Source organism: Gouania willdenowi, chromosome 20, assembly GCF_900634775.1.
Source record: "Gouania willdenowi chromosome 20, fGouWil2.1, whole genome shotgun sequence".
In the NCBI taxonomy this organism is placed as follows: Eukaryota; Metazoa; Chordata; class Actinopteri; order Blenniiformes; family Gobiesocidae; genus Gouania; species Gouania willdenowi.
Genome location: NC_041063.1, coordinates 17521373 through 17543514, shown reverse-complemented (window position 1 = coordinate 17543514; position 22142 = coordinate 17521373). Strand labels below are relative to the sequence as shown.

General features: G+C 37.3%; 2 protein-coding genes across 3 annotated transcripts; one reads left to right on the top strand and one right to left on the bottom strand.

Moving 5' to 3' along the window:
* Window positions 1–1280: 1280 nt before the first annotated feature.
* ythdf3 (YTH N6-methyladenosine RNA binding protein F3) lies at window positions 1281–12957 on the bottom strand. Its single transcript, XM_028434441.1, has 5 exons — window positions 12545–12957; window positions 12191–12215; window positions 9972–10051; window positions 7114–8751; window positions 1281–2297 (listed from the first exon to the last, which is right to left on the bottom strand). Exons 1-5 carry the CDS (start codon window positions 12566–12568, stop codon window positions 2274–2276), a joined length of 1791 nt encoding a protein of 596 aa, XP_028290242.1. The 5' UTR covers window positions 12569–12957; the 3' UTR covers window positions 1281–2273.
* A 1606-nt stretch (window positions 12958–14563) lies between these two features.
* Window positions 14564–20423, top strand: abhd10b (abhydrolase domain containing 10, depalmitoylase b). Of its 2 annotated transcripts, none has more exons than XM_028434555.1 (5): window positions 14564–14701; window positions 15026–15209; window positions 17911–18022; window positions 19440–19577; window positions 19685–20423. In XM_028434555.1, the coding sequence occupies exons 1-5, from the start codon at window positions 14608–14610 to the stop codon at window positions 20024–20026; spliced, it is 870 nt and encodes a 289-aa protein (XP_028290356.1). In that variant the 5' UTR covers window positions 14564–14607; the 3' UTR covers window positions 20027–20423. The 2 variants fall into 2 exon arrangements, with proteins under 2 accessions (XP_028290356.1, XP_028290355.1); XM_028434554.1 differs by having other exon boundaries at window positions 15023–15209.
* Window positions 20424–22142: the final 1719 nt, after the last annotated feature.

Sequence of the window (22142 nt, the reverse complement as noted above, 5' to 3'; positions counted from 1 at the left end):
TATATACAGTATATATGTTATAGAAAAGAGAGGAAAAAAAATCCAAAAAATAAATAAGTAAAAAATTTTCCAAAAAAAAAAGTATGTATGATTCATGCTGATAACGGATACGCACGGTTGCAATATCGGTATCATATCGGAAATGAAAAAGTTGTATCAGGACATCCCTACTTACAATATACGTCTCTATAATCAACCTTTATCCACCAATGCATGCCCATGTGTTTTACTCTCTGTCTTTGTGAGTTAGGTTTGGTTTTTCTGCACTGCACATTTGTCCCTCAGGGACAATGAAAAGCTCTCAGTCTCTGAAACTTCACATCTGGCAGATTTTGTGTGCAGGCAGACAACTGCTCACATCTTTAATATTTGATAAGTGTGGATCATTGGCCATCTGTAGAATACAAAAATGCTCCCAAGACGGCATCTTTAATCACCTTCTTAGCCAGACTAAATAGATCATAATTGGGTTCATTTCCACCGGAGAACCACCATCTAATTCTGGTTCAGATTATTCTCACTGAAATCTTACACATATCCCACTAATGCAGATCATGGCTGTTTTAAAGCAATCAGCAGTGATTTGAGCTTTTTTTGCTTCTCAAGTGGATTTAATACTATGGTGCAAAGCAGGGTGGGGGTCAATTACATTTTTCAGTTACAATTACGTTTTTCAATTATCCATGTTCAATTACAAATCAATAATAATGACAGTTACCAGCATTTTTTTCCAATTACAATATTTTATCCTCAGTCAATCCAAATTATGTTTTCAATTACCAAAGTTCAATTAAAATGAACCACAGCTACTGAGCTTGAAAAATAAACTAAAATTCACTTTCCTATGTATTGGTTTCCTTGTTAGGCTTTTTAAACAATGAAAATATAGGTTTTCATATTTTTGGTTTGGGCATGTGAGCCTTTTTTTGTGTCAGTAGGCCTCGAATTGGAACGCTTGATATGAAACATTTTAATAATTAATTACATATGTGTAGAACTGTACATAGAACTGTAACATGGTTCCCCAGTTTTGTGTTAAATTATAATTGCCGATTTTTATAAAATTTTCATAGCCATTAAAATTACAAAGTCAATTATCTGAACTCAATTACAATTTAATTATCATTACGACAGCAACAGATTTTTAAAATTACAATCTCAATTACACCATAATTGTAATGATGAATTATAATTGACCCCAACCCTGCTATAAGGTAACATTTAAATATGCAACTATATAAAAGGTAAAACAAACATGAAGTAAAAACACAAAAGCATCATTTGCGCTAAAGATGATTCGTTTTTATTAACTTAGTGAGTTAGCTAGAGGAGAAAACTGTCCTTACAGTTGACGTCTTGCCTTTTTTTGGTTGAATCCCGAGAATGTTATGTCAGCGAAGGGGTGGGGGAGAGGGGGGGAGGTGGAGATTCTCCAAAATGTGCGAAGAGTTGTTGAGGACAGTCAGTGTGATTGAGCCTGAGGTACGGTCAAGTACATCAACGTGGAGGCCACGGCAGCAGGTTTCTCCTCAGACAAATGCACTTCAGAATGACAGAACCACATGAGAAAGAGACCAAAACAAATAAAGACAGAAAAAAAGAAAAAAAATAGATGTGCATGAGCCAGCGCGAGTCTGTTGGCTGTAACATTGTAACGTTTTGGTACATTGGATTAGATAGAAAGGAAAGAAATGAATGGAAGGATACATCCTATGATTGGCATGATTGTATCTTTTTCCCCCCAATTATCTGTATCCCATCTATCAATCACAGCCCGTCCACAGCCTGTCTGAGCACAACCAGACAACTGAATATAGATTCATAGTTAGATTTATTCACACATTTAATCTGTAATTCTCCTCATGGCCTGATGAAGCTCACAGACAAGTGAGGCATTAAAAAACAAAAAATTAGAAATAAGCTCAGTGAGACCTTTGACTACCCTGGTTAGTCAGTTAGTTGCTCACAAACAAAAAAACAAAAATAAATCAAAGAATAGTTAGAAGAGAGTTATTGGCAGAGGGCTTATAGGACTGAAAGTGCTTTAAGAGAAAGTTTCTCCAAAGTGGGTTTGTTGTGAACGCAGAGTTTGATGCTCTGGTCCACAGATGAGTCCATCTATTGTCACGTTCAAGTTTTCAAATACATTGTCTTCTTCAGCGGAAAGATCTGGTGAACTTTTCCTTTCCGTTGTTAGGCTAAAAAAAAAAAAAACTTGTAAAGGTCCTAAATCATTAGTGTTGCAGTTCTAGCAGAAGGTTCTTGCTTGAAGGTTACTGTTTATTTCTACTGCGCTCCTAGCAAGAGAAAAACACAACACAGAGAATCAGTGGATGGTGGCAGAACAAAAGCAATCACATTAGTGCTTCATTAGGGTTGCAAAGGGACGGAAATTTAAATTTCCATGGGAACTTCAGCTTTGGAATTTTTGGGAATATTAAAAGATTAAACTTTTCATGGGAATCATTTAGTGGAATTAACCGGAAATTGGGAGTAACTTTTAAGTAATTGATGCTGATATTTCAAATGAAACAAACATATTTAACATCCAAGCCATTCTTTAACTTTAACGTTCTTTAACTCATTTAAATTTGCAACCCAGCTTGATTTTTTTTTAATTTATATAATTTGAATGGATGCTAATATTTGTGTAAAAATTAATTACTCCCATATTCCAGTTAATTCCAATAAATAATTCCCATTAAAAGTTTACATTTTTGAATATTCCAAAAACTCCCAATCTTAAATTCCAGTGGAACTCAAACAAAAATGTTCCGCCCCATTGAAAGCCTACACTTCATTGATTAATGTTTTCTATCACATCATACAGTGTGCATAAAAACTACAAAAATTAACCTTTTTTTTTTTTTTTTTTTAATTTTTTTTAAAGGCAACACATGAAGTATAGATTCACTTGTAATTTCACAACTCGGTCAGATGATTTGAACTCATTCAGAAAAACTTGTCTTTTGCTAAATGTAAGTCAGTTGTTCTTTTCTTCATCCCAACAAACTTTCAACAAAATAGGTTAAAAAAAAAAAAAATGCAAACATTTTTTGTAAAAGGTAAAAAAGTGACTATTCTTTAAAACCCATAAAAATTACATGAAATGTGCACACATTTTAGAACAGTAATAATAATAAATAATAAGGGGCGGCATTTTTGTGCATCCTGTCATTATGTCACGGGGACGTACCCCAGTTTGAGAACCATTGCTTTAAGATGTGTTAAGTATCATTTAGAATTATGTGAAACTTGTTTTTCTTAACGTACATTATCATATTTCATGCAGAAGCATCAAAGGTGGTGAAACACCTTTACCGTCAGTTTTGGCAACATCTAAACTAAAAAAAGAGCTTAAAATATATAAAATGTTTTGCAATGGAATAACATTCTCTATTCCTTTTCCTGGACAACACTTAACATTTAGGTAGAAGTGGTTTATTCTAATGTTATTCAAATGTGGAATCTCACAAATTTGGCGAAAATATATGTATAGAAATTTTTTTTGGGGAGGCTAAATTATAATACAATAAATCTAAATTAATATCTGAATCCTTGTGTGTGAAGGTAAGTTTTAGAGACACTCAACAATCGTCTGGGTATATTCATCTTTATAGCCGTACGGTGTTCCTTAATAGTAAATCTCAAGTGGCAAATGTTCCTGCTGTACACTGTATAAATAAATACAAATGATCATAAATACAATTATGTTCCCTGTAAAGGTCTAATTTATCTTTGACATGCATTTTTAAGAGCTTGTAAATTTAATAATTAAACATATATCCTCCATATATGACTTATTTTGTCCTTTTAAACAATATGTAAATATAACTTTGTATATCATTTGTTCTTTGTTGGTGAAAATCTCTATTTTGGCACCAAAATGTAGTTAGAGGGATGTATTTAGTCACAAAGGCATCCATTTTATCACTTGTGACCCACAGTATTCCTCTATTCATACGAGCATGACGACAACGTCAATACAATTTAGCTTCCAGCGATTAGTCTGTCATGGCTAAAACAAGCAGTCCCAGTGAGTTTAAGCCGAGCATCCGCAAACAGCTCAAAAAATAATCACAAGTGTCATGGACTGGAACCATGTAACTAAGAGATGTCACAAGTTGAAGACGCAGCACGGCAGGGGGGGAGAGAAAGATAATCCAAACACTCCATTATGTGCAAATGCAATATCTTAATGTAGGATGTGAGAGCCAAGGCTTTCCGTGCTTTTCCGCCCTCATTCTTTGACACATGTCAACAAGACCCAGGCAGGACAGGAATGTAACAGTCACAGGCCTTCAAGGGGCAGTATTATGAAAAGTTCACTTTATAATGGTTTTGCTACAGTGATATACATCCCTTTAGCCTCATTCAGGGGGCCAATGTTGAAAATGTTCTGTTTCCTCCCTCCATTGCTATTCCACATTTTGTAAAAAGTCAGCTCCAAACGGGCGAGTTGGATTTTTCTCACGTTATGATGTCACAATGTGGAAACTCCTCCTCCTACCCTACATAAGAATGTGAGCTGCTCCCTCTCAAACTACCACACAGGTAAAACAAACACAGCAAAGGCAGGTTGATATTGAAGTTAATATCTTTACGTTCAGTATATGGATGTCTCGATACAACTTTTTCACTTCCGATACCGATATTGCAGTCTTGAATATTGGCCGATACCAATATTGATACGATATGATATCAGCACGAATCACATACTTTTATTACTTATTTTGTCGTGTGGAATGTTAGAAAAGGCTTGATCAAGTGATGTTAATCAAACAGAGAAGACTAGTCAACAATTCCAGTTCACTCCAGTTACTTTTTACTGTCAGTATATGGTGAGAACAACTGAGGACGGGGACAAAAATAAACTTATGGGAGCGCTTGTATCGGAGATTTTACATGCAGTCCAATAAAATCCAATATTCGTTTTCTGGCTGATATCGGACCAATATCAATATCGGATCGGAACACCCCTAGTTCAGTATATAGATAATCCAGTATAAAGATAAACCAAAGAGCGCTCACAATCAATTTCACTTTTAGTAGCTGTTATACCGCCTTTATATGATGATCTGACGTGTTTGTGACCCAATGCGACGCAGCAGTCAGACAAAACAATGTACTATTGTCTTAAATGGACTATTTATGTGGTCGTAAGAGGTGAGGAGGAAACGGAAGACTGTTAATGATTTACTGCTGCTGTTGAAAGTGACTTTTCAGAGGGGTAAAACTCCAGAAAACAGGCGAGTTTGGGAAAATAAACCTCAAATACTATGTTGTTGTGGTTCTTAGAATAACTGGAGATGAGTGAAAAACAGCATATTACTGGACCTTTAACAAAATATGCTAATATGACCATAAACTTCTAACAACTGAACTTTTATGTAATGTACACAATTTATATTAAATTCATAAAAAGATACCTACATTTATTGGCATCAAAATGTTAAAAATTCATTTTTTTTTTTTTTACACTTCCAGGGGCGTTATGGTGCATGGGCCTGTGCTGGCCTGACATGTCTCAAAGTTTGAGAGCGACAGGCAAAACAACAGACAACAATTAACCTTGTCAAGTCAAAGAGGGGCGAGTCCTCACTTAGGGCGATCCTGTCATGTAAGAGGTCAGAGCTACAAAAGCAGCACAGCGCAACGGCTGCACGGCACAGGCTGGGAATGGCTTTCCACTGACAAGTTGTTTTCAGAAGCCTGAAAACATTGACTTGAAATATTTATGAGAAGGAAACCCGGTGCATATTAATTAGGCCAGCACAGAAGAGTCAATACTGCATCGATGGGGCACCAGCTCAGGGAGAGAGTGGGAGATGGAGGGAGTGGATGGTGGGGTGCTTGCTGATACAATTACATTAGCATGCCTGAGACTAAGAATGGAGGCAGAGGAATGCCACCACTGATATCCTGTTGTTTGGAATCACTACTCACAGCGAGTGACACCACTGACTGTTTATAAACTCCACCTGCCTCTCAAGGCAAGGAAAGTGGAATCAATAAACATCTTTTATTCGGAATTTATACCTGAATTTTTTTTTTTAAAAATCAACACATTAAACAGCCCCACAGCACAGTTGGCAAACTGTGCCAACTGTGTTGTGGCAGCCACTTTCCAAGGCTCAGGGCTTATGTTGTTAAAGTCTAATAAAGCATGAGGAGCCCATTCAGAGTAGCAGGCTTGGTGTTCAAAGGGAGATCAGAGCCTAGTCTGCCTTTGTCTGAGAGAGAGAGAATGTTTGGAATGCTGACTATTTTAGGAGAAGTTCAAGCTCCAACTCCAACACAAGATGGCTGACGTAAAAACACGCTTTCCAGAATCTACGTACGGGTAGCGGTAGGGCCGCACAATTAATCAAATTTTAATCACGATCAGGATTTTGGTTGCTACGATTGAATTACCTGATTGTCTGCAATTTTACATTTATAATCTGCACTCTAATGGTGTATTCAATTAGTATTCACCTTTGGTACATTTTAAACTCTGTTTTTTGATCAAAATGTATCATTTTGGCCATAATCATGCAGTCCTAAGTAGTTGTAACTAGGACTGCACGGTTATGGCCAAAATTATAATTCCGATTATTTTTATCAATATTTTAATCAAGATTATTAATCTCAATTATTCGTCCTGTTAGGCAAAACATCTGTATTTTTATTTAACTACTTTTTAACAAATAATATGTGAACAGTTTAGAGTGCAACACTGTTGTCTTCATCATTGTTTTGTACATACGTTGTAAAAGAAAAATTATTTAAAAAAAAAAAAATCCAACAGAGCCCACATTTAAATGTAAAAATCAGACGATCAGGTTCATTTAATCGTGGCGGCTAAAATCTTAATCACGTTTAAAATTTGATTAATTGTGCAGCCTTAGTGGTAACACATACTTCTTCAAAGAGGCCCGTGGGAACTTTTCCTTACAGTGCACAATTCATTCAGCTGCAAGATGTTTTTACTTCAAAGAATTTGGATTCATATCAGCTTGTTATAATGATGTCAGGATGTGATTACTAGCTGATAATAGCCTTTCGCTGAACTCAGTAGAAGCTTAGTGACTGTCTCATTAAACACACCGTGTTTAGGTGCATTTGTCTCACCTTCCTCAGAGCCTCCTCCTCTTCCTGACGTTTTTCATAATGTGCAAAGTCATCAAAGATTGAAGTGGTATGCTTGTAAGTTGCAATAACTTTAAGCACCTGTTTGGCCTTCTCCAGAGGCACTTCCTGAGTGTCCCTAGAGTTGGTCACTGGCTTGTTGTCATTATTCTCCAGCCTGATGTGACGCAGCTGGTTGTTGGGCACGTCCTTGATGAAGACCCACTTCACCTCAAACTTGCCCTTCCACTTGTCCTGAGACCAAACGCCTGCGTAGGCATTGTAGTCCACCAATGAGCGCATCTCAGCCACACCACAGAAGTGCCCACTGCCATTGACACTGAACAACAGGTAGAGGGGACCCTTGTTGCCCATAGAGCGGTACGCGCCGTCGAGACGCTTGTTGCCATGCTCTGTACTGCACCAGATAGAGTACTTGATTGAGCGGTGAATGTCGTCTTCTGAATAGCTCTTGATTATGAAAACGCGTCCATTTTTTAAGTTCCAGTCAAAGTCTTTGGGGTTGTAGTTGTTGAGGGCTCGAAGTTTTTCCAAGACTGGGTGAACTCCAGAACAGGGGGAGGCACTGAGTGGGACTCCACCACCAGGACCAAAGCCATCGCCTCGATTTCTGGGCGCCACCCAGCGATTTGGGGGTGGGCCAGGGTGTGGGGGTGGATGCTGATGAATGGGATGTGGAGGACCATGGTGTGAAGGAAGGTGCAGGTGTGGTGGACCAGGGTGCAAAGGCTGGGGGTGTTGGGGGGACTGGAGGGACTGGAGTTGGTAGGGCTGGTGTTGGTGCTGATGGGGGAGATGGCTCTGCAGTAAGGGCTGGGGCTGAGCTAGAAGAGGCTGTTGCACCATAGGCTGGGGGGGCATCATAGTCTGAGCCATTTGGGACTTGTTTAGCGAGCCCTTATCGTCCCAAGTACCAATGTTCAAATTGTGCTTAATAGGAGGAGGTGGAATAGTGATGCCTACCCCAAGCCCCATGTTGGCTTTAGGTTTGACCTTGGGCTGTAGCTTGGCGGGCTTCTTGGCAATGGCGGCCCAGGAGGCAGGTTTAGGTGCCCCTGAGCCGAGAGATGGAGAGAGGTTATTGGCTGCCACACTGCTCATGCCTGCTGTGCCAGCCAATGGCGAACCCACAGTTTTGGCGACGGCTGCCACCATGTCTGTACCCAGTTTTAACCCTGCCATACCCTGCTCGATGCTGTTCAACATTGGGACCTTGCTGAGCTGGGTGTCACTTCCAAAGCCCGCTTGTCCGTCTGCAATAGCCCGACCCAGTGAGCTCGGGGCGTAACCGTAGCTGTTAGTGTAGACTGAGCTCTGTGAACTCTGACCCTGAGAGACGCTGGAACCCCAGGTGGAAAAGTCTGCGTTACCAGGAAAGAAATTGAATCCATGCTGGCCGAGGAAAGGAGGGGTGTTTCCCAGTGCACCAGGCTGGCTAAACACTCCATCAGGAATAAAGTGTGGCTCTCCATTGCTCATTTGTCCATAGGTTGTTAGGTAGGGCATGGGCGGGTCTCCAGCTGTGGACCAAGCAGCTTCTCCCAGAGAGTAGGGGAAGCCAATAGACGGAGCATAGTAGCTGGGCATGTAGGGGTCAGACATTGGTGGATAGCTGTTACCCTGTGGGGTGGGGGGGTGGGAGAACAGTGATGTTTTGTATTATAAGGAGAGTAAAACAGTACAGTTTGCAGACATGTGACACATTATGTGCTCAAAGCCCTCAGCTTACGAATGGTTTATGTAAGAAAAATCTCATAATACATAAACTTGTCAATGAGGTCGACATACAAGCAGCATTGATACATCTAGACAGCATCTGGTCTGTATAATGGGATTTAGCAGATACAATACCGTCACATTCACAACTATAATCAGTTGTGCACCTTTATAAAGTTAAAGTTGTCAACCCATATTCCCACCCTGGGATTCAAACTCATCTCTGACCACGTCTAAGTGCAATATTCAGGTACACATTGTGCATATCGCAATGACTTTTGTGAAAGCAAGAACACAGTTTTGCACTCCAAGTAGTCATGTTTAGTGGAGAAAACAATCTCAGCTTCTGTTTGAGGAAGCTGTTCAAAAAAGCTAGGATTTTATTCACAATTTTGTCACATAATTTTTTTACCTATGCATTTTCTGCACATAGGAATGTTAGCATACTTTATTACACCTTATATTATAAATCCCATAAAACAATTATCTTTATCCTGATTGAGATGCCAGTAGATATCAAAAGATGGGTGTTGTTAAAGCATTAGGTGGTAAAAAAAATAAATATTTTTTAAATAAATACAAAGCTAAATATTAATACAGTGTCATAGCAGCATTTATGTGTCTAACTGTCTCCCCTATTTTTCTTCATTTCATTATAATTCTTTTCTTTATATTGGGGTATCAAGATGATAAAGATAACAACAAACTGCGCTAGTGTTAAAATACTACATATTGAAATGTGTGTGATATATTAGATTAGTGGTATGTCAACATCTATATGTCCTCTGGAAAAGAGGAGGTTTAGAGTCTCAATAGAGGGTAAAAAGATATAATATATATATATATATATATATATTTCTTATCTAAGCAAAACACTATTTTAGAACAGTACACTAATATATACACAGCAAGCCAAGTTTTGACGCTGTACATCTTTGGAAAATAACCTGTTTTTAAGTAGGGTATTATCTCTAAAATAACAGTTATAAAATATTACCGGTACTTAAATATTATCATTATTGTTTTCTGTGCAGACACCTAACACAGACAGAAATTATCACATTGTTTTTCATACTTGTGTGGCTTCACGTGAACAGTTTGTTTTCAATACAGTGAGATGTTACCTGATTTGTCTGGCCGCCTATGTAAGGCTCAAAGTCGTCTTCGTTCACGCCATCCTTTTGATGCATTGAGCCGTTTTGCACTGGAAATAAGAATAAAATATGTGGGTTAAACTGCCATTTCCATGCACCATTATCATTTTTCACTTACACATACAATGTACAGCCCAGATGCACCAACATGTGTATTACTTTACCTACCTTATTTCAGGGGTGTCAAACTCATTTTAGTGCAGGAGCCAAGATTGAGACTTTTTTTTTTTAAGGAAACAAGTACACTTTCAACAATATTTATCACTTATTGCATGTACATGACTTCTAAGTGATCACAGAGAATCTACTGAGTTACAAAGCCTTCCGTTACCAATTTCTTGACATTAATTAGATAATGTTTTGCTTAATGATGAATGTAAATTCAACATCAACCCAAGAGCCACTGTTTACAGTTAAATTATGCATTTTTTGCGTAATCCATGTTAAGTATTTGTGATATGAGCAATTTTATCGTTTAATTTACGACTTTACATTGTATTCTGGAAATACAGTTGGCACAAAAATTTGCCTTTTCTTATTTATCAGTGGCATTACAGTATTTGTATTGACAGTATTATTAGTTAAAGGTAAACTGTCTTAATATTAAACTTAAAATTCAGAAATTGAATTTTTGTTATAAGCAAATCTTATTAGATCAGTACAAAGATTAGAATCTTATGGGAAGGTGGATATGTGGATGTTATGTAAGTAGGGAGTGCTATGAATGCTTGTTTTTGTTTATATTTGTGCGTACTGTATTTTGTTGTATGTTTATATACAATATGTGTATATACATGCCTTTGCTCAAATGCTTAATATAATGTGTTCATGTAAAGTATATACCCTGTGTATATCAATGTTCTTATATCATATATTGGTTATTGGCTTTTAAAAGCCCTCAATATCAGTATCAGCCCTAAAAATCCCATATTAGTAGTAGAGCTGGGCGATATGGACCAAAACTCATATCGATTTGTTTTTCCCCAAAATAGCAATATATGAAATAAATATTTATTTTTAATGAAGTCTAACAGAAAGACAATCCTGGGTTAAATGTGCTGATGCTAAATGCCAGCAAGTTTAGTCTTTTTCTCCTCTAAGAGACAGCACGTGTGAGTGAGTTCTGTAGTGTGTCTTGTTTAGTGGAAGGTCTGCGCTAGGAGGCACTCAGCATTTCATCAAACTGTGCTTTTAATGCTGTTCTAAGAAGTATTGAAAGCAGCGACTCAAAAAACATGTATTTTAAAACAAAATAAGCCATTTAAAAAATGTATATATATCGATAAAGGCGATATTGTCTATAATCAGAACGTTTTTTGTAGCCAGTCCACAGACAACGGTCAGAAATATTAGTGTGTATATGTATATATTCTGTTTTTTTTTTTTATTGTTTTTGTTGTGCAATGTCCTTTTGAGCCACATGACTTCCCTCGTTCTATCTGTACTGTGTACAGGCCCATCTATATATTTCTATTTATCTGCTGCTGAAACTCTGCAAATTACCCCTTTGTGGGACTAATATAGGTAATCTTTAACTTCAAATTTTCTATATCCCCAAAATAGCTATATCTTGATTCTCGATATATCGCCCAGCTCTAATTAGTCGGGCTCAAACGCTACCAAGTCTTTTAAAAATAAGACTTAAACTTGTTGAAATATTATAAATCCTGAATTAAAATTTAGTGCATGGCTATGCGTGTATAAGCTAACTACGGAAGCCTGTTTCTGCCACTAAAAAAAATAAAAACTAAAAAAAAAAATCACAATGGAAAGTCATAATTATGAGTTAGTAAATTCATAATTATGAAAAAAAGTCACAAAAATGTGACGAAATAATTTTGCGATAAATGATGTATTTATGTACTTCCACTATTTTCTACACTAGTATGTACCATGTGTTGAATTCTAAGAAGTGAATACACATTTGAATGAACAGTTATTCAAAGTGTCATCAAGAATGGTAACAGTCAGTGTTGGTAGACTGCAGCAAATGCTCAGTTTGTAAATCATAATTATGACTTTACTAACTCATAATTATGACTTGCCATGGTGATTTTTATTTTTTAGTGTAGCTAACAGATAAGCTGCTGTTTTCCAGTGGTGTTATTAGGTATATCATGATGGCATGTGAACTGGTTTAGAATCATGCTAATGGGAATGATTCCCCACAGGGATGATGAAATGCTCACCTTTATTTCCTTGCCCCTTGGGTCTCTGAAATGAACAGGGAGAAAAAGATGAGACTGTTATTGGGGGGAAACACATTCTAACACGGGTGTGTTAACGTGTTCAGGCTCCTTAAGGTGTTTATTCTCCAAAGCTGCCGCAGTGCTAACCGGCTGCAACCAGAGCCGATGTGGCCTGTGTCACGGCTAACCGCTACCACACATCCCACTCCCGGCTCGCCTGTTTGATCCTGTCAGTCTGGATTAAAGTGTGTCACAGAAGTTTGGAGCGGTCGCCCCGGCACAGGCTCGGCTCGGCTCGGCTAGGTTAGGTTAGGTTAGGGCTGGAGCTCAGGGTTTTTTAGTCGGAGGACCAACCTGATCGACAGTAGTAGCAGACATCCTCCAGGATCCGAGCCTGATCGCTGTTTCACAGACTGTCCGCGGCTTGCTTCCTTCCTCTCTCTCCTCTCTCTGTACTTTCCCGTGACTCGTCTCTCTCCGCTCGTCCAATCACTCACTCCGGGGCTCAGACCGCACGACGAACCGGGCTCTGCTCGGTGCCTCAAACAACGACGTTTAGGTCTGCGGTTTCGGACCAGTGCCGGGGCTCGTGTCACTGGTGCTGTGTCCCAGTCAACCTGAAAGTGACTCGTGTCTTACGGGAATATCCCAACACCATTTTCCACAATGGCGGATGAGCTTTTTTACTCCCGCTTCCGTTCCGTGCTGCCGCTCAGTGACCTTCCGCCTGTGACGCTCTGAGTCATGTTACAATCTGACACTTCCCATGATCACTAGTAAACACCTTCACAAAGATGCATCATTTACCACAGAAATGGGATGCTTGGTGCTCTGACAGCCTCTTCCTACGGGGGAGCTTCTATTAGCTTAGCCGCTGATGATCCATCACCACCAATTAATAAATAATATTTTCTTAATAGGATCATTTTAAGTTATATGGAAGCCCATTCCTGCCAGTAAGAAAAAGGAAAAAAAAAACAACAACTAGGAAAAGTAAAATAAAAAAGTCATATACTTTTTTCATAATTAAGTCATATTATGACTTAGTATCTCATAATTATGACTTAGCATCTCTCATAATTATGAGATAGTATCTCATCATCATGACTTAGCATCTCATAATTATGACTTTGCATCTTGTAACTATGTTTTTTTAATTATTATTTAACTTTTCCTAGTTTTTGTTTTTCTTTTTTGTGTGTTTTTTTTAGCTTCTATTTATAACATTACATTAAAACTTCTCCATCTTATTTATTTATTTTATCTTAAACTTGCAAAGTAAACAATTTAGGGTGGATAAACAAAGTTCACTAGACGATATACGGTATGAGCTGACGATGACGATATGATAGGATATTTTGAAAATTGACTTAAACGCTGGGCATAGAATAACATCTGGCTAAAATCCTTTAAACTCAAGTGAATATATTAAGACACACAAGCTTATACAATATTGTATTTTATATTTTTATTGCACTGTTTTTATTATTCTGTTTATTGTAAAGTGCCCTTGGGTGTCCTGAAAAGTGCTTTTTAAAAAAATTTATTATTATTATAATTATAATAATAAGATCATAATAAGACAGACTTTTCATTGTGCAAATTTCAATAAATTGTTGACAAATGTACTTAATTATTTTTTTTTCTATTTGCATAATGTAGGGTAATCAAAATGTTTATTTACAAGCAATAATTCCAACAAATAGTGGTTAGTAACATAATTTCTGTCATGATACAAGTTAAACTCTTTTTCTCGACTTTAATATAATATCGATCAATCAAAATTAAAAACCAATCATTCAGCTGGCCAGGATAACATTTCAAAGTAATTTAGCAATAGTAAGGAAGTTCAATATTATTGAGAACAACATTATTAAATCTAATAACAAATTCCTTCATAATCAACCTTACCATAAGAAATGATCCATACTCAAATACTATACAAATAAACTCCTTGTGATTAATGTGCCCTAGTTTGCTTTTCTAGTATAAATGATTTGTAAGGAATAAGTGTAAGTATGGAACCTTCAAAGATCAGTCTGTGGAAATGTTGTGGAATAATTTGAGGGAAATTGCAATATTTAGAAGAAAAAAAATTGTTATTTCGACAATATGTGATAAAATATGACAGACTGACATCACGTGATATAAACATTGGTACTCTGTAAACTCTGGCAAATATTGTGGAGTTTAATCGAATTTGTATATTTGGATGTGCTGGGAAATCTAAATATCTAAGTATTTATTTCACACAATATTTCTACTTTCTCCTGAGGGTCATATCGGATGCTATAAAGGGCCAGATTTGGCCCCCGGGCTTTGAGTTTGGTACATGTGCAGTGTACTTTAAATGTACTACAGCCTACACGAGATTTGGCACTAATCTCGCGATACTTGACTTGTAGTCACGCAACAGTATGGCAGCCGTCGCGCTGAGGTCCTGTCGTAGAGGACTTTCTCAATTTTTAAACAATGGGGGGCACACAGCTTTGTCTTCTAAGTGGCTACAAGGTAAGATGATATTTATGCTCTTTGTGTAAATATTTCTACACGTCTGAACAACACATATGCGTGTTTAAAGGTGCTAGAGGGGGTGTGGCTCACTAACTGTCGTAAACGGGGGCATGTACGGAAAACGGGGTCTTGAGGCTTTACTAGTGACAATTGGGATGGATTTCACTCTATATAGTTATTCTTAGACGTTATTTTCCTTCTTCTGAGCGTGTATTTATGCAATTTTGTTGGAATAAATCGTGTTGTTGACCAAAAAGAGCTAAGTCAGTTCTGTGTAGTGAGATTCTCGTTTCGAATGACGGTTTGCTATTACATCAGCAGACCAAAGACACAAATCCACAGTCCAGTATGCCTCACGACCAGATCTGGCCAAACTGGCCTACAGGAGGGTGAAAGGGAAGAGTCCAGGAGTGGTCTTCCTACCAGGATATGGCTCCAACATGAATGGACAGAAAGCTGTGGCTCTGGAGGAGTTTTGTAAATCCTTAGGACACTCATACCTCAGGTTAGTCATCCATACACAGCATGAACATGATATTTATTACACACAGGCCTCTGGAAATGTCCCATATGTCGAGTTTTGTCTTTCTTTGGTCATTTTTTACCTTTTTGTTTTTAGCAAACCTTCATCGAAATGACTTATATTCATTAAACATAGGGATAATTATTACTAATTCCACCAATAATGGCTGATAAATATCTGTTTTTCTGATTTTTAGAAAGAAGTCATTTCAATTTATTGCAACATATTTAATACAGGATTAAGATTAGAGACTTTTTTTTTTTTTTTAATTTCCAAGATATTTCTATCCATCCTTTGGATGGATTTTTTTTGCTCAGGTCGCCAGTCCATCACAAGGTTCATCAGCAGTACCAGCTAATCATAGACACTCATTCATAAAAAACTACTGTATAATGGTTAATGGACTTGATTTATATAGCATCTTATCCCTACACAGAAGTAGTCCCATACATATCAGATCATTCAAGCACCAATGGGACAGAGCTGCCATGCAAGGTTCAGTGTCTTGCCCAAGGACACTTCAGCACATAGTCAGGTACTGAGATCAAACCCCAACCTCTCGATCAGAAGACGACCCTCTACCACCTGAGCGAGATCACGAGATAAACGGAAAGTATAAAAATAAAGTTGTTGCTGAATGGGTTATAGGCCTAAATTGATTAAATAAAATAAAACAAAAAAACATATTTCATTTTGAGAACATTTATTGTCCAGATCTTAAAAGTCAAAATCAAATCTGCTCCCAATGGTGCGAAATAGTGCAAACAAACTCAAATAACATTGCTGATATTCTAAATAAAAACAGTACAACAGGCTGTAGTGTTTTCTATAATGTCAAATAGTGAAAAGAATTGCTCACTTTTTCCAAGAATGCACAAAATATATAATACAACTTTTAAACTTAAATTTTGCCCACCAAACTAAGCACTTTTTGCAGAATGGCTGCTCTAAGACTAAAGGATGATTGATGTAGAATTGTTGTGTGGGCTTAAACACTTAAATGTAATACAATAACATACAACATTAAATAATCAGTGAGACATTACATAGCAATTAAAAACAACAGTAAAGGCAGTAAAAAAAAAAAAAAACACCTCATAAGCAGTGGAGATGAGGAGTGTTTTATTTTATGTTTGTATTTATTTGACAGGGACAATGCAATACAACATAGATTAAAAAAAAAAAAAAACAAGTTTGCAGATGATGTGATGCACATAAGTGTATATAGCTTGTGCTAGTTTACAACTCCTGTCCCTGATTGGGCCTTTTTACTTAGGTAAAAAGCAATTAACCTAATTATTTGCTATGCTAAGTTGAACTTATGCCATTTCTGTTCAACTTGGTGGATTAAGTGAATTAAAATACCTAATAATGTACAAACAGAAGTGTAATCTATCATTGGTGAGATGGAGCCCGTCACTGAAGGGCTGCTGCCTTCACTACATTTTTGCCCTTTTGGTTATGCACACCTGAGATTCTTCCTTATGACTCCAGTGCATCCTTTAATCCATCTATCACTTCACCCGTATGGTCATAAAGGAAATATGTCAGTCACAAGTTAACTCATTGGTTATGAAATGGATCGTGAAGCTGATATAAAGCCCCGCGGTTCAACTTGAGCAAGTAACAAAAAGTAACTAGTTACGAAATATTTAATCAAACGCTTGCGCAATGGAGGTCTGGGCTAACTTGTTTTTTCACTCCTGTGGTGAGAGAATGACTAAGTCGAGCTCCTCCTCTGGCTCTCCTCAGGTAACATTTTGATTTTATACAGTAGAAGAAAACTGCTTGTGTTACCTAAACAAGCATTGTCGTGATCGGTCGGAAAACTCCTTAGGGCCGGTCTTCCCGACAGGCAACACAGGCGGCACCATCTGCTGGAGTAAATTTTTTTTTTAAATATTAATTTAAAAAGGTATAATAAACGTTAAACACACTCTTTACAGTCACTGTACATGTTTTCTCTTAATTGAATATTAATATTAACTTTAACTATACCTGCTAATCTTCTGCCCATATTTATATTTATTTTATTTTAATTCTTGTTCTATTTTATGTAATTCTATTGTGTTGTTTGCGTATTGTGTTCTTTGGTTTTAAGATTGTTTTCACTGACTAGTAAAACCAAAAACAGGAAAGTAGAAATTTCCTTGTACTGAAACTTTTAGATCTTATTTTAACTTTTGATTGCACAGTTTTACATTGCTTTTGGATTTTGCACCCTTTCCTTTGAGACTTTTGCACTATAGTAGGTGTTGCATTGCATTATTAAGCAATTTCGCCTCGGGCATCAAAAAGGCTCCTAATTTCTACCATTAGTATACAGTCTATCGCATAGACCGCGCCCCCTTAGATTGAGATATATTACACATTTTGAACAATTAAAGAAAGTGAAGTAAATTGAAGAAGTCAGACTTATTATTTAAGTCTTCTGTGCTATATTCTTGTAATGCATCTGATTTACCTTTAAAAAAAGTGATTTAATTTTGAATATGGGACATTTTCTGAGAGCTTTGTTCATCCATTTAGAACATTTGTATAACATGAAGTGTTTATTTCAACAATGACTAAATCTACTTCCACTTTACTGCACTGAACGGTGTTTGGTGTTCTCACTGCACAATAAAACCTTAATGTGGTTCGCCACTGGTTTAATCGCTGATACTCACTGGGTCTGTTGCAGGTTTGACTACACAGGACACGGGGCCTCAGAGGGCGTGTTAGCAGAAGGAACTATCGGTACCTGGAAAAAAGATGTCCTTTTTGTGCTGGATGAATTAGTGGAGGGGCCACAGGTAAATATTTCTGTAGGCCATGACCCTGTGCTAGCTACCGTCAGTATAGAGTCAATGCAGCTTGGGAAACTTTGCTCAGTGGGGGGAGGAATTTCTGGCAGTTTTTGTGCGGCTCAGGTTACAAATCTTATGTTCCTGAAAAGCATTATAATATAAAACCTTTATTAATACCCCAAAAGACAATTAGAAATAAAGGAATCCATGATGAGTATATGAAACTTGTATGGGTGTACAAGAACGAAATTTAACAAGTCAAAGTCAACTTTATTTGTATACAGGCAACGTTTGGACAGAAATTGTGGAGTCGAATTAAACAGTGTAAGATTTAAAACTACGGGTCGGCTACGCAAAATATCCATAAAGTAAAACGATCACTGACAATATTAAAAATATATAACTTTTAAAATTAAATTTTACCCACCAAACTAAGCACTTTTTGCAGAATGGCTGCTCAAAGACTAAAGGATGATTGATGTAGAATTGTTGTGTGGGCTTAAACACTTAATTGTAATACAATAACATACAACATTAAATAATCAGTGAGACATTACGTAGCAATTAAAAACAACAGTAAAGGCAGTAAAAAAAAAAAAACCTCACGTCATAAGCAGTGGAGATGAGGAGTGTTTTATTTTATGTTTGTATTTATTTATGTATTTATTTGACAGGGACAATGCAATACAACATAGATTAAAAAAAAAACAAACAAGTTTGCAGACGATGTGATGCACATAAGTGTATATAGCTTGTGCTAGTTTACAACTCCTGTCCCTGATTGGGCCTTTTTACTTAGGTAAAGTTTTGGGTTTCTTTAAGCCAGAACTTAAGCCTGAAGTTGAACATTTTAGAATCCGATATGGTCTTTAAAAATTAAAAAAAAATTCTGACATTTGTTGCTGACTTCAGTTCTGCTGAGATTTCTTTGCAGCTTGAGTTTGGAAAGCTGCTTCACCATGTTTTGTTTTGGGTTTTTTTTTTTTTTGTTTTATCTCTGGGCTCTGACCTGTCTAAAGATCTGAGACTTGCTGTCTCACACGACAGTAGGTTATTGAATGTTGTGCTGAATTAATGTATTGACTGTTCAGACGAACACAATGAGCCAGTTTTTTAACGGACGCTGACAGCGAAAGAAGAACAATAGAATGTAATTAGAAAATACATCATATATTTTTTTTTTTTCAAAGCAGAATGATATTCCTCCACTTGTTGTTTTTGTCTCTTCTGTCCAGAAGATGGCACTGTGTGATCTCTGAAATTCTGTGCAGCGTGATCTCTGAAATTCTGTGCACTGATGCCATTATGCCTACATATTTAGTTTGTTCATTCTTTTGTGATAATCAGTTTGTCACTTGACTCAACTTCACTGTTTTGTTTTTATTTTCTTATCTTATTTTTGATTTTATTTGCATCCTTTCAGATCCTTGTGGGTTCCAGTTTAGGTGGTTGGTTAATGTTGCTAGCAGCCATTGCACGACCAGACAAGACAGCAGCACTGGTGGGCATCTCCACTGCTGCTGATCATGTTGTTACATCATTCAACTCTCTTTCAATAGAGGTGGGTCCACATATTGGCAAAATTTCAAGTTGCTTTTTTTACTTTCTTTTACATCTTTATGAAAGGTCATGTTTTATGATTAAATATATTTATGTTTACATTTGCAGACACAAAAGGAATGTGAGGAAAAAGGGGAGTGGACGATGCCCACCAAGTACTCAGAGGAGGGTTTGTACAAGTTTAGCATGAACTTTCTGCGTGAAGCGGAAAATCACCGCGTTCTCCAAAGCCCCATTCCCATCACCTGCCCAGTGAGGCTCATTCACGGCCTCAAAGATGACGACGTCCCCTGGCACATTTCCATGCAGGTCGCCGAACGCGTCCTGAGCCCTGACGTAGACGTGATTCTTCGCCGACACGGCCAGCACCGCATGTCCGATAAAGACGACATTAAACTCATGGTGTACACCATAGATGATCTCATAGACAAGCTGACAACTATGGTGTGAGTAAGAGAAATGGGATGGAGACGATCAAAGAGAATGACTGTTCACTGAAAGGAAAACCCTCAAGGATATTACCAAATGGCACGTTTCCCTGCCAAATGCAACATTTCTTCCTCTCACCTTAGTTTTGTTTTCCCTGTACGTCGTCATCACAGCATGACAGGACAGAGCAAACTTACTCTCCTCTCGTATGTTCTCACTTATGTTCAGGATGCTGTTCCATGTGCGCCTCATATTGTATTAAGTGTTATGTTAATCAGCTATTGTTGGGTTTGTCATTGCTGCTGTTGTTCTTACCAGTTTTCTCTCTTTTCCCCCTTCTTAATGTAGACATCTAGTTTTCCTGTGCCTTTTAAATCCACTTCTTGTTCTTTTTGGCCAATAAAACTTTTGCACACAGTGCAGGTCTTGAGTGTGTGAATCCGGCATGCACAAGTCAATTAACAGTTTGAGTTTAATGTGCCAGAAAACGAGTATCGAATTTTTTTGAACTGCATCTTAAAATCTTCGATATAAGCGCTCCGATAAGTTTTTGTCCCCGCCCTTAGTTGTTCACACCACATTCTGACAGTAAAAAATAACTGAAGTGAACTTGAATTGTTAAATATTGTTCTCTGTTTGAGTAACATCACTTCATCAAGCCTTTTCTAACAGTCCACACTACAAAATAAAAGTAAGTATGACGTGCTGATATTGTATCGGTATCGGCCAATACTTAAGGTTTCAATATCGGTATCATATCGGAAGTGAAAAAGTTGTATCGGGACATCCCTATTGTCAAAGCATAAACATTTTTATTTATTTTTTTAAATGAACAAGGAGTCAAAATGGATATCTGCTTGACGCACCAGAAAAGCAGCCTAAACTATACCAGCAGCTAGATGACCTTTTGATTACTTTTACTAGAGTGCTCTTTGTGCTATGAAAGGTTGAAGAAAACAGCTTATGTTATTTATTTACTTACTAAATCTAAAGTGAAAATGCATTTATTTGTGGTTTTAATTTAAGACAGTTTAAAGTAACTCTGCATGAATGCAATATCTAGATTAAAAACTGAATTTAAGTCATGAAGTATTTTTACGTATACCCACAAGAGAAAGCCTATAGCCCCATTTGAGATCCACTGTTCTTGTTCTACAGATGACTGGCAGTTTTTCCATAGAGATAATCCAGCTATTTGTCAAACTGGAGAATTCTGCATGGAAACCAATCAACCATAGCCTTCTCCAATTTTAAGAAAAAGTCATGTGTGAATTTAATAAGTATAACAAACATTTGAATCTGCCAATTTGTGAGCAGGAATGGTCAGAGTTTACAGGTTCCTGCAGCCATCTGTGGTTTACTTTTGTTAGCAGGACATTCTGTTACATGACTCTCCATACCTGTTGGCCTTTAGCCATGTCGGGGCCTCCTGGGGGGAGCTGCTGGATTGTTGATTATTAACATGCTGTAATTTGCCACAAGCTACACTAAGCTCAATGGTGTGAAGCCAACCCCTTCTCTCTGTTCGGGACACTTAATTGCAATGTTGACCTTTAATTCAAACTGAACTATATATTCAGTCATTTGTCTGATTTAAGACTCCAATTTATAGAAGACACATGGCAGAGATGTAGCCTATGCTTTATGAAATTGGTATACCATGTTTTTATTGAGCCGCGCACAGTGAGGCAAACTAAGCAGCAGCTCTTATCCACTATGAAGGGGTGTAATTTAATAAGGGTTGAAATAGATGTTATTACTGAAGCTACTAGAGAGACTTAAACAATAAGCCTCAGTGTCTGCCTTGTAAGGAGACCAACACAGTATCAGGTCATGGGGCACAAAATCTTTCCTAAGAAAGTTTGTCATAAAGATGCCTAATCCACTGGAGATTCACAAAGAAAGTCACTGTAAATGAGCTGTTCTTCTCAGTTATACTTTGGGTTGTATAGGTGTCCATATAAATGAATAATCAGATTTTTTTTTTAAAAAGATTCTTTAATAGTAACTCAAACAATTTCAAAAGTCTTTTCAGTATGTTAGAGCTAAAAATACAGAATAAAATACCCATGGTAATATTACATGGTAAAGTCATGAAGAAAATCAGCTTAAACAGAAAAGTTTTGTACAACTATAT